Genomic DNA, 12,295 nt, shown 5'->3' with positions numbered 1-12,295 from the left:
GCCGGCCGGCCGACGCGTCGCGAGCCGAGGCTTGTGATGGCCGCCCGCCGTGATGGCCATCCCGCCGCCGACATCTTTCGGCAACGCGCTTTGCAACGCGCATTGCAATGCGCTTTGGGGGGGGGGGGCTTCGGCAGACATTTTCCGAGTTTTTTTCCATTTGTCATTCTCATCCCTGATAAGGTTGCTCATAAGTGTCTCTGGTACCAGAGCACCTTAGGTCTAAGGTTGATGATGGACTTCATCGTCGTATCATCAGACCTGCAGCCATATGTCTCAGACACTCGGGTGAAGAGAGGATAGAGCTGTCAACTGATCACCACCTGGTGGTGAGTTGGATCTGATGGAAGACTGCTGGACAGACGTGGTAAACCCAAACGTGTAGTGCAGGTGAACTGGGAACATCTGGAGGAAGACCCTGTCCGTGGGGTTTTCAATTCCCACCTCCAGAAGAGTTTCTCCTGCATCCCGGGGAGGTTGGGGACATGGAGTCTGAGTGGTCCATGTTCAAAACCTCCATTGCAGAAGCAGCTGTTAGGAGCTGTGGCCTGAAGGTCACTGGTGCCTGTACACAACCCAAAAACCTGCTGGTGGACACCAGTGGTGAGGGAAGCTATCAGGCTGGAAAAAGAGGCTTTTCGGGCCTGGCTGGCTCGGAGGTCTCCTGAGCAGCTGACAGGTACCGGTCGGCCAGAAAGGCTGCAGCTGCTGCAGTTGTGGAAGCTAAAACTTGGATGTGGGAGGAGTTCGGAGAGGGTATGGAGATGGACTTTGGGTTGGCCTTGGAAGTTCTGGCAAACCGTCTGACGCCTGAGGAATGGGAAGCAGGACTTTGCTCAGGATGTGTACAGTCGGGGTGGAGAACTGTTGACCCGTACTGGGGACATTGTCGGGTGGTGGAAAGAGCACTTTGAGGAACTCCTGAACCCGGAAAACATGTCCTCCGTGGAGGAGGCAGAACCTAAAGACTCAGGGGATCTTCATCCATATCCGTGGCAGAGGTCGCCGAGATAGTTATGAAGCTTCTCGGTGGTGCCAGGTGTGGACGAGATCCACCCTGAGATGCTGAAGGCTCTGGACATTGTTGGACTGCCTTGGCTGACACGTCTCTACAATGTGGCGTGGACATCGGGTACGGTGCCTGTGGAGTGGCAGACCGGGGTGGTGCTTCCCATTTTCTAAAAAGGGGACCAGAGAGTGTGTTCCAACTACCAGGTATCACACTTCTCAGCCTCCCCGGGCAAGTTTACTCTGGGATGCTGGAAGGGAGGCTCTGACCAATTGTTGAATCTCGGATTCAGGAGGAACAATGTGGATTCCATCCTGGTTGTGGAACAGTGGATCAGCTCTTTACTCTTGTGGAGCTGCTGAGGGGGTCATGGGAGTTCGACCTGCCAGTCTGCATGTGTTTTGTGGATCTGGAGAAGGTCTACGACCGTGTCCCCCGAGGGGCTCTGTGGGGGGTACTGAGGGAGTATGGGGTACTGAGGGAGTATGGGGTACCAGGTTCTCTGATACGAGCCATTGGGTCACTGTACAACCAAAGTGAGAGCTGTGTCCACATACTCAGCACAAAGTCAGACTAGTTTCCAGTCGGTGTTGGACTCCTCCAGGGCTGTCCCTTGTCTCTGATCCTGTTTGTGGTCTGCATGGACAGGATCTCAAGGATCAGCCGGGGTGAGGAGGGTGTCTGGTTTGGGGACCTCAGGATCACATCTCTGCTTTTTGCAGATGATCTGGCTCTGTTGGTTCCTCAGACCTTCAGCAGCACTGGAGCGGTTTGCAGCCAAGTGTGAAGCGGTGGGGATGTGGATCAGAATCTCCAAGTCCGAGGCCATGGTTCTCTGATGGAAACTGGTGGATTGCTCCCTCTGGGTTGGGGGGAGTTGCTTCCCCAAGTGAAGGAGTTCAAGTATCTCAGGATCTTGTTCAGGAGTGATGTGAAAATGGAGCTAGAGATGGACAGGAGGATTGTTGCAGCGTCAGCAGTAATGAAGGCGTTGTACCGAACCGTCGTGGTGAAGAGGGAGCTGAGCCTCAAGGAGAAGCTCTCAGTGTACCATCCATCTACGTTCCAACCCTCACCTATGGTCATGAACTCTGGGTAGTGACCCAAAGAATGAGATCGTGGATACAAGTGGTTGAAATGAGCTTCCTCCGTAGGGTTGCTGGGCTCAGCCTTAGAGATAGGGGGAGAAGCTCAGACATGAGAGTCCAGACCGAATCCTCATGTGCACTGTGTTTGACTTAAAGATGAATCCCCCTCATGAGCTTCAGGCTGCGCACACACACACACACACACACACACACACACACACACACACACACAAAACCACACAAACCAGAGTTGTGGGAGCAGAGGTGGTGACAGCGCTATTTTTAACCCAGCCTGCAAAAGTAGGGCTGTGTGTGTATGTGTTAAAGAATAATCATGTGACAGTGATGGATGAACGGAAACCATCTCTGTGTGTTTAATTGCTTTGTGGGTAAGAAAACCTCAATTTAATCACTTCTTCTCTTTTTTCCTCACACAAACACTAACAAACACAAACAAATGTAAACACACACACAAACACACACTACCAAACACAAACACACACTCAGGTGTCTCTGTCCGACCCGTCTCATTCGTCGGCCCGGCCCATCCCTCCAGAGGTTCGCCGGCTGATCGTGAATAAAAACGCCGGAGAGACGCTGCTGCAACGCGCCGCCCGACTGGGATACGAGGTAACAACACACACACACACACACACACACACACACACACACAGGTGTGTGGGAAGGTGGAGGGGGCGGAGTCACGGTTTTATTCAGGTAACAGTAGAAAGTACAGTCCTGTGAAGATCAATATTGGCTCTGATGTCAAATTAACCATGACACTCCCACCTCCAAGCTTCACTGGACTATGCATCTACTGTGGTAGTCCTGGTCAGGTTCTCACCAAACATCTGGACTCCATCTGAGCCCAACTCATTGATCTTCATCTGACCGAAGAATGTTCTCCAGCATCCATCGGGCTTCTTCATGTTCTTCAGCAAACTTTCATCTGGAAGTTTAGTTCTGAGCAGCAACCAGGTTTAGTTCTGGTCATCCGTCCATAGAGGTTGATGTTCTGAAGGTTCCTTCACACTAACTCTGGTTTCCATTGAGAACCCCTGAGCCAAGTCTGAAGCAGCTGCTGTCTGTTTTTACAGCTGGATGGAGAAGTAGTTCACCGTCTGTGGAGTCATTTTAGGAGCACTGATTAGTGGAAATATGACTCCTTCTAGACCTCCTGATTAGTGGAACTATGACTCCTTCTAGATCTCCTGATTAGTGGTACTATGGCTCCTTCTATACCTAAACTGTGTCATCTGTGTAGAGTCGGATCTTCAGCGTCTGAATGTCCAGAACCAAAACACTGAACCAGGTTCTGCAGCCTCACCATCAGCTCTGTGTATAATGTTCTCCAGGAGGTGGTGCTGTACTGTCTGGAGCAGCAGATCTGCGATGTCAACCACCGAGATAACGCTGGTTACTGTGCCCTGCATGAGGCCTGTGCCCGCGGCTGGCTGCAGATCGTACGCCACCTGGTGGAGAACGGAGCCGACGTCAACTGCAGCGCTCAGGACGGAACCAGGTTTGTTCTATTCTGGGTTTGTTCTGTTTGTTCTGCCCTTTGTGTCCTTTTGAACATCTTTGTGGTGTTTCTCATCTGTATTCATTTGTTGTCTCTTTCAGTGAATTTTATTAAATTTTTTGGCCATTTTGCACATTTTTTTGTTGGTTCTGTGTCTCTGAGGTTGTTGTGTGTCTGTTTGTGGTCTAGTTGTGTGTCTGTTTGTGGTCTAGTTGTGTCTGTTTGTGGTCTGGTTGTGTGTCTCTTTGTGGCCTAGTTGTGTGTCTGTGCTGTTGGTTAATCAGTTTGATCTGCTGTCAGTTTGGAGACGACTCCAGTAAAAACATCGGTAAACAATAAATCAGTCGGACCAGGCAGGCTCCATCATGACCTGTTCCACAGGTTAGCTGAAGATTGACTGTTACCAACCACCTAGTTGGCTGAAACCAGGTAACTGACCACCTGGTTGGCTGAAACCAGGTAACTGACCACCTGGTTGGCTGAAACCAGGTAACTGACCACCTGGTTGGCTGTATCCAGGTAACTAACCACCTGGTTGGCTGTATCCAGTTGATATTCATCATGTTCTCTGTTTCAGGCCATTTCATGACGCCGTGGAGAACGACCACCTGGAGGTCGTTCGCTTCCTGCTGTCCTGTGGCGCCGATCCGACGCTCACCTCCTACTCCGGACGAGGACCAATCAGCATGACCCACAGCGCTGCCATGGAAACCTTCCTGGAAGGTAGGAGGTTACCTGAGTGGGCTGCTGGTTCCAGCTCTGCTGGTTTCTCTTTTGAAGTCAGACTTAAAAAAGTCAGAATTCTAGTCTGAAGTCAGGATTTAAATCAGACTTCTGATAATAAACTCATGGTTTCAAAAGTCTTCAACGTCTGGATTCTGGGCATAAAGTCCGACTTAAAAAAGTCTGAAATCTGAGATTTAAACCCGACTTAAATGAGTCACAATGTTTCAGAAACAAAAGAAACCTGAGAAACTGAGAGGTTTTTAAGAATATTTCAGAGGATGGAAGAATGATTTAAGGTTCCACTTTCTTCTAGTTTGAAGTAAGAACTAGGAAATTAAAGTCTGACCTAAAACCAAGTTTAGACGAAGCTGCGTGCGTGTTTGGGAGGACGAGATAACGCTGTTAGATGGATTCAGTTTGTTTACCAAAAACATTAAAGTAGAGGACAGGAAATAATTTTTACAGAAAAAACACAAAATAAAGAAACGGCTTTAGAGACACGGAGGAAAAACGAGACGAGAGAAAAGAGACACCGCCTCAGCGTGTGTGTGTGTAAAAGTGTGTGTGCATGTCTAAGTGTGTGTGTGTGTGTGTCTAAGTGTGTGTATAAATGTGTGTGTGTTGTGTGTCGGCCAGCCTGTCTGATTACCATTCGCTGCCTGTATTTGTTCTCTCTTTTCTGCCTCTCTCTCTCCAGAGGGGTTTAATGAGGCCTGGCTGCTGAATCCCAGAACAGCTTAGACACACACACACACACACACACACACACACACACACACACACACACACACTCCTGCCAGCATCGTCTATGCGCCGCGGCGACGAGTCTGAACACAAATACTCGTCTTCCTCCTGCAGCCTTTTACTGTGTGTGTGCGTGCGTGTGTGTGTGCACGTCACTCCATTGTTTTGGTCTCACTGCCTCGGTCGTCTCTTTGATCTCCTTCCTGCAGACTATCTGTCCGACCTCCAGGGAAGGTCGGAGGGCGACCCGGGAACCTGCTGGGAATTCTACGGAAGCTCAGTGTGCGGTCAGTTCCTCACAAACACACACATAAATACTAACGAACGAACAAACAAACAAACACACACATAAACACTAACTAACACAAACATACACACATAAATACTAACAAACAATTAGCACCGTCCACAAAAGAAAAAGATGAGCGGAACTCATACCAGAGCTAGAACCTGAGAACTTTTAATTTAGAAAGAACAAAGGAACCCAGACTAACAGAACTACCAGTAAAACAACTGGGACTAACAGAACTACCAGTAAACCAACTGGGACTATCACAGAACTACCAGTAAACCAACTGGGACTAACTGAACTACCAGTAAACCAACTGGGACTAACAGAACTACCAGTAAACCAACTGGGACTATCACAGAACTACCAGTAAACCAACTGGGACTAACTGAACTACCAGTAAACCAACTGGGACTAACTGAACTACCAGTAAACCAACTGGGACTAACAGAACTACCAGTAAACCAACTGGGACTAACTGAACTACCAGTAAACCAACTGGGACTAACAGAACTACCAGTAAACCAACTGGGACTATCACAGAACTACCAGTAAACCAACTGGGATTAATTACCCAGGACTACAGGACCAGCACCTTGTGATCCAGATAGATTACCAGGACAGGAAGTACAGGAAGTTCTTGAACTACTAGAACCTGGACTGACCAGAACTACTAGAACCTGGACTGACCAGAACTACTACAACCTGGACTGACTAGTACTTCTAGAACCTGGATTGAACAGAACTTCTCCTGGACTGACCAGAACTACTAGAACCTGGACTGACCCGATCAGGATTGAAGAAACCAGACCTGACTAGATTCAGACAACGATGTTAAATAGACGTTCTGCTGTGTTGTTGATGGTGTTTTTTCCAGAACCGTCCAGTGAAGGAGGCGTTTACAACGTTCTCGCAGATCCACCGGGACCAGAGGAGGAGGAGGAGGAGGATGAAGAGGAGGACCAGGACGAGGAGCAGCGAGCTCGGAGGGAGGTGTTCGAGTTCGAACTGTCTGACCGACCGCTGCTGCCCTGCTACAACATCCAGGTGTCGCTGTCTCAGGGGTGAGTGGAACCACCCAACATCCAGGGGGTAGAACCACAGGAACACTAAAGAGCCGACCCATAAACATGAGCTTTCATGGAGCTTCAGGAGAACCATATAACAGATGTTAGGATGTGGACTGTAGGGCTTGGAACAAACATGTTAGAACTAGGGCTGGGACTTTAACGCGTGAATTTCGATTAATTAATTACAGCGAAAATAACGCGTTAAAAATAATAACGCCATTAATTGCACCCTCCTCAGTTCCCTCATTTCTGGTAACTCTGATGAACACTCCAGCCCAGTAGGTGGTGGTAATGAACCTAAAGTCTGTTTGTAGCCATGAAGAAGAAGCACAGGAAGCACTGAGTGAAGTCAGGCACTGGTGAACAGTGAAGGAAGATGAGATTGAGCTTGTTGGACAGAAAGTTTCCTTTTAAAAATCTTCCTGATGGCAGCTTGGATAAAAGCCTGGTTGTGTGCAAATTGTAAAACAAAGAGTTTTCTGATCACTGCGTCACTTCAAGCCGACGGTATCACCTCAATGTAAAACATGTTGCTGTTAGCACCAGAGCTAACGTTAGCTACGAGTCATGCTAACGGCTAATGGTGTAGCCATCCCATAATAGACCGCTTTTCTAGACAGTGCTTCAGTTTACAGAAAGTCTTAAAAAGTTGAATAAAATTGCTATAATTGCACTTAGATTTGCAGTAATCTGTGAATGTAGCAGACAGATGAAAATGCAGATAAATAGAAATGAAACTTTTTTGTGTTTAAAGTTTTTACTCCGTCAAGGCTCTGCCTCCTTGGAGGAGGAATAACCTAAACAACAAAAATATCTTTTATTAACTTAATTATAAAATTTTTGTTAATAAAAAAATTACATAAATAAAAATTGATATTCCTATAAAAAGAACCATCAAAATTACACCATTTGTCAGACCCAGAAAAGATGAAAACAGAATGAATCTCTGGATTTTCAACTTTCCGAAGCTCCTTGAACTACTTATGCTGATTTTATGTGCCATACAGTGGAAAAAACAAATAAATTCAGGCTTTAAGTCATCAAAATCACTTTTTTCTATATGTCCCATTTTCTTTTTTTTAAATAAATTTTAAATTATAAACACATATATGTCTATTCATTGATTCAACTGTCAACCACAATTTTATTTGAACTGAAAAACTTCACTTATTGTGTCAAACTTTGACTTTGACAAATATTGCTATTTGACAAAATTGCAATTAATTGCGATTAATTAATTTCAACGCCTGTAATTAATTAGATTAAATTTTTTAATCGTGTCCCACCACTAGTTAGAACTCATAAAGAAGTGGACGACATGTTTTAGGACTTAAGGAACCAGGACAAAAACTGCTTAGAATAAGGGGTCTAGGACTGAAGGAACCACAGCGAGACATTTTAGAGGTGAAGGAACAAGGACAAAAAATGACAAATGTGTTAGAACGACAAAATCAGGAACATTGACAAAAAATATCCTAACAAAAGGACTTGAACTGAATGAATCAGCTAAAGGTTCTAACTGGAACAATTAGGTTTCTTTAAAGGTTGTAACTGGAACACTGACTAAAGGTTCTAACTAGAACATTGACTAAAGGTCCTAACTGGAACATTCAGACTAAAGCTTCTAACTTGAGCATTCAGACTAAAGGTTCTAACTGGAACATTCAGACTAAAGGTTCTAACTGAAACATCCAGACTAAAGGTTCTACCTGAATGAAGTGGAAAATTCAGACTAAAGGTTCTAACTGGAACATTCAGACTAAATGTTCTAACTGGAACATCCAGACTAAAGGTTCTACCTGAATGAAGTGGAACATTCAGACTAAAGGTTCTAACTGGATGAACTGGAACATTCAGACTAAAGGTTCTAACTGGAACATTCAGACTAAATGTTCTAACTGGAACATCCAGACTAAAGGTTGTACCTCAATGAAGTGGAACATTCAGACTAAAGGTTCTAACTGGATGAACTGGAACATTCAGACTAAATGTTCTATCTGGAACATCCAGACTAAAGGTTCTAACTGAATGAAGTGGAACATTCAGACTAAAGTTTCTAAGTGGAACATTCAGACTAAAGGTTCTAACTAGAACATTTAGGTTTCTTTAAGGGTTCTAACTGAGCTGGAACATCCAGACTGATGGTTCTAACTGTAACATTTAGGTTTCTTTAGAGGTTCTAGCTGAATCAAGTGGAACATTCAGACTAAAGGTTCTAACTAGAACATTTATGTTTCTTTAAAGGTTCTAGCTGAATGAAGTGGAACATTCAGATGAAAGTTTCTAACTGGAACATTTAGGGTTCTTTAAAGGTTCTCGCTGAATGAAGTGGAACATTCAGACTGAAGGTTCTAACTGGAACGTTCAGACTAAAGGTTCTCAGTCGAACATTTGTTTCTTTAGAGGTTCTAGCTGAATGAAGTGGAACATTCAGACTAAATGTTCTAAGTGGAACATTTAGGTTTCTTTAAAGGTTCTGAGCTGGACCATACCAGACTAAAGGTTCTAACTAGAACATTTAGGTTTCTTTAAAGGTTCTAGCTCAATGAAGTGGAACATTCAGAGTAAGGGTTCTAAGTGGAACATTCAGACCAAAGGTTCTAACTAGAACATCCAGACTAAAGGTGCTAAGTGGAACCTTCAGACTAAAGGTTCTAACTAGAACATCCAGACTAAAGGTTCTAACTGGAACATTTAGGGTTCTTTAAAGGTTCTAACTAGAGCATTTAGGGTTTTTTAGAGGTTCTAGCTGAATAAAGTGGAACATCCAGATTAAAGGTTCTACGTGGAACATTCGGACTAAAGGTTCTCACTAGAACATTTAGGGTTCTTTAAAGGTTCTAACTGAGCTGGAACATCCAGACTGACGGTTCTAACTGTAACATTTAGGTTTCTTTAGAGGTTCTAGCTGAATGAAGTGGAACATTCAGACTAAAGGTTCTAACTAGAACATTTGTTTCTTTAAAGGTTCTAGCTGAATGAAGTGGAACATTTAGGTTTCTTTAAAGGTTCTGAGCTGGACCATACCAGACTAAAGGTTCTAACTGGAACATTTAGGGTTCTTTAAAAGTTCTCGCTGAATGAAGTGGAACATTCAGACTGAAGGTTCTAACTGGAACATTCAGACTAAAGGTTCTCAGTCGAACATTTAAGTTTCTTTAGAGGTTCTAGCTGAATGAAGTGGAACATTTAGGTTTCTTTAAAGGTTCTGAGCTGGACCATACCAGACTAAAGGTTCTAACTAGAACATTTAGGTTTCTTTAAAGGTTCTAGCTCAATGAAGTGGAACATTCAGAGTAAGGGTTCTAAGTGGAACATTCAGACCAAAGGTTCTAACTAGAACATCCAGACTAAAGGTGCTAAGTGGAACATCCAGATTAAAGGTTCTACGTGGAACATTCGGACTAAAGGTTCTAACTGGAACATTTAGGATTCTTTAAAGGTTCTACCTAGAACGTTTAGGGTTCTTCAGAGGTTCTAGCTGAATGAAGAGGACCATAGGAAGAGGCAGAACAAAGCCCGACTTGGTGTTTCCACTCGATTCTCTGCTTTCTGTGTTGTTCTCCACCTCAGCTGCACTCAGACACCAATTAACACGTCGGGAAGCCGCTCAGGAGGAGGAGGATGAAAACGAGTTGTCAGCGAGGACAGACGGAGAGGTCATTAGTGAGAATCGCATTGCCGTGGCGACGCGGCTAATTGGCTTCCTGTCCGCCTCCCTCCTTCCCGCCGCTCTGATGGTTATTAATGGCTGACAGAGGACGCCAGCCTCACACTGTTTAGCATTCACTCTGCAGCTGCTGCTGCTCCACCAGCACCATTCCAACGCCTAGGGAACGTCCAGGGAACATCTAGGGAACGTTTAGGGAACATTTAGCATCAAATTAATCATCACAGGAACAAATATATGAAGCAACAACATGTGGATTTATTAGGGACATTTTAAAAATAACAGCAGTTATAAAAATATAGGATTAAATAAAAGAGATCATAAAATCAAACATTAAAAAATGTGAAAATCACAAAATAAAATCTAAACGAGACGTGAAATAATGGAAATACATTAATCAAAGAGAAGAAACAAGATTTCATGATAAAAAGTATGGGTTTGAGAGTATGAATTTAAGAAACAACATTAAAGGACAAATTTAAATAAAACTAACGTCATGAAGTCAAATAAAATGTGATGTAATAATAAACCAGTCAATAAAAGAAATAAACCCTGAAGTGAAATAAATGTTAAACAAATTATATTAAAACATGAAAATAAAATTTAGAATATTAAGGTTTAGAAATGAAGTCGAACATTTAATAATAAGAAAACAAGGACTTTAAATCATTTCCTGTTGAAGTTCTTTCTACCTAGTGTCAGTTTGTCTTGTTGCTGTTTTTAAAGTTATTATTATTGATTATTAATTATTGATTATTAATTAGTGATTCTGAATGTCTCTTCCAGTCCCAGGAACTGGCTACTGCTGGCCGACGTCCTCGGTCGTCTCCGGATGACGTCCCGGTCGTTCCGCCGTCTCTTCCCTCAGCTGAACGTCCAGTCGGTTCCGGAGGACGAATTCTACCGACAGGCTTTGCTGTCCCAGCTGCTGACGGGTCCGGAGGAACAGCAGCTGGCCGGCTTCAGGCCCGACGTCCGGGACCCCCTCGAGCTGGTGGAGGCGACGCCTGAGCTGGCTGGGATGCTCGGATCCTCGCTGGAGTTCGTGGACAGTCGCTGGGACTCACTGGAAGCTTCTCCGCCTCCCACGCCGCCACGGCAACCAGTCCCAGCACCGCTAGCACCACGAGCTAAAGTGGACCCTCCAAACCGGACCTCGGTGTTCGGACCTAAACATCAGGGATCTCCCACAGCTAAACTGGAAGCTAAACCAGACAGCAGCATGTGGGAACAAAGACAGGAAGTAGCAGATTGGAACATCTCAGTCAAACCAAACCCGACCAGGAATGTGAGCATCTGGGAACCACAGAGACAACGCAAGAACCCTGCAACCTCCGAGTCCGCTCATCCAGACCAGAAGACGGACTCCACTGCGTGGCAGAACCAGATCAGAACCATCAGGTCCGACGCTGCTGCATCGGAACCACCACGACTTCAGAATAAGAACTTTGAATGTCCCAACGGCGCCACAGATGCTAACGTGTTTAAACTACATCGAGACGCTAAGACCACCAGACTTTTAGTTTCTGCCAATGCTTCGGTGGACTGCAGCGTTCTACTGCGACGTAAGATCGACGTGACGTCCGTCCTTACGAAGACTGACGTCAGGACGGACGCTAACGTGTGGGAATGTCCAGGAACTAAGAGGGGTGACACCAAAAGATCCGCTAGCCCCTGCGATGGACTAGGAGCTAAGGGTCTAAAACTGGACGCCGCCTGGAGGAGGAACATGGCCGACGTCAGAGTCCACATCAGGGATCTGGGTTTGAAGGTCGGCAGCATCCGGACCGACCTGAAGAAGGAGGCGGGGAAGGGGAAGTCTGGCAGAACCAAGACCAGGTCCTGAGACGGATCCTGTAAACACTGTAGAGAACTCTAGAACCAGACGGAACGTGGTCTGGAACAGCATCATCGGTGTTCTCTGTAAATACTGCTTTTATTTATGATGGACTCTCTGGACATACGTGTAGATGGGTTCCTGCTCTGTACATACGTGTGGATGGGTTCCTGCTCTGTACATACGTGTGGATGGGTTCCTGCTCTGTACATACGTGTGGATGGGTTGCTGTTGACGTCGTAGCTTCTGTTCTCAGAGGTGGTTTGTTTGTTATGTTGTGTGTTGTTTTGTATTCAGCGTCCAAACTGTCCAATAAAGAAGAAGAACCAGGAGAACATCA

General features: G+C 45.3%; 1 protein-coding gene across 7 annotated transcripts in view; it reads left to right on the top strand.

Annotated features, from left to right (window-relative positions):
* The window catches only part of LOC111566052 (BCL-6 corepressor-like), a 30,153-nt gene extending 17,858 nt beyond the window's left edge, over nt 1-12,295 (top strand). For all 7 annotated transcript variants that reach the window (XM_055008263.1, XM_055008262.1, XM_035946505.2 and 4 more), the window contains 6 exons: nt 2,605-2,727; nt 3,453-3,619; nt 4,197-4,342; nt 5,299-5,376; nt 6,256-6,442; nt 10,905-12,295. In XM_055008263.1, the coding sequence (XP_054864238.1) occupies nt 2,605-2,727; nt 3,453-3,619; nt 4,197-4,342; nt 5,299-5,376; nt 6,256-6,442; nt 10,905-11,964 (1,761 nt within the window). In that variant the 3' untranslated portion in view covers nt 11,965-12,295. The remainder of the gene's footprint in view (nt 1-2,604; nt 2,728-3,452; nt 3,620-4,196; nt 4,343-5,298; nt 5,377-6,255; nt 6,443-10,904) is intronic.

The sequence above is a fragment of the Amphiprion ocellaris genome, chromosome 24 (assembly GCF_022539595.1).
Source record: "Amphiprion ocellaris isolate individual 3 ecotype Okinawa chromosome 24, ASM2253959v1, whole genome shotgun sequence".
Classification (NCBI taxonomy): Eukaryota; Metazoa; Chordata; class Actinopteri; family Pomacentridae; genus Amphiprion; species Amphiprion ocellaris.
Note: the sequence above shows the minus strand (reverse complement) of the source record. Positions and strands in the feature narration are given on the sequence as shown.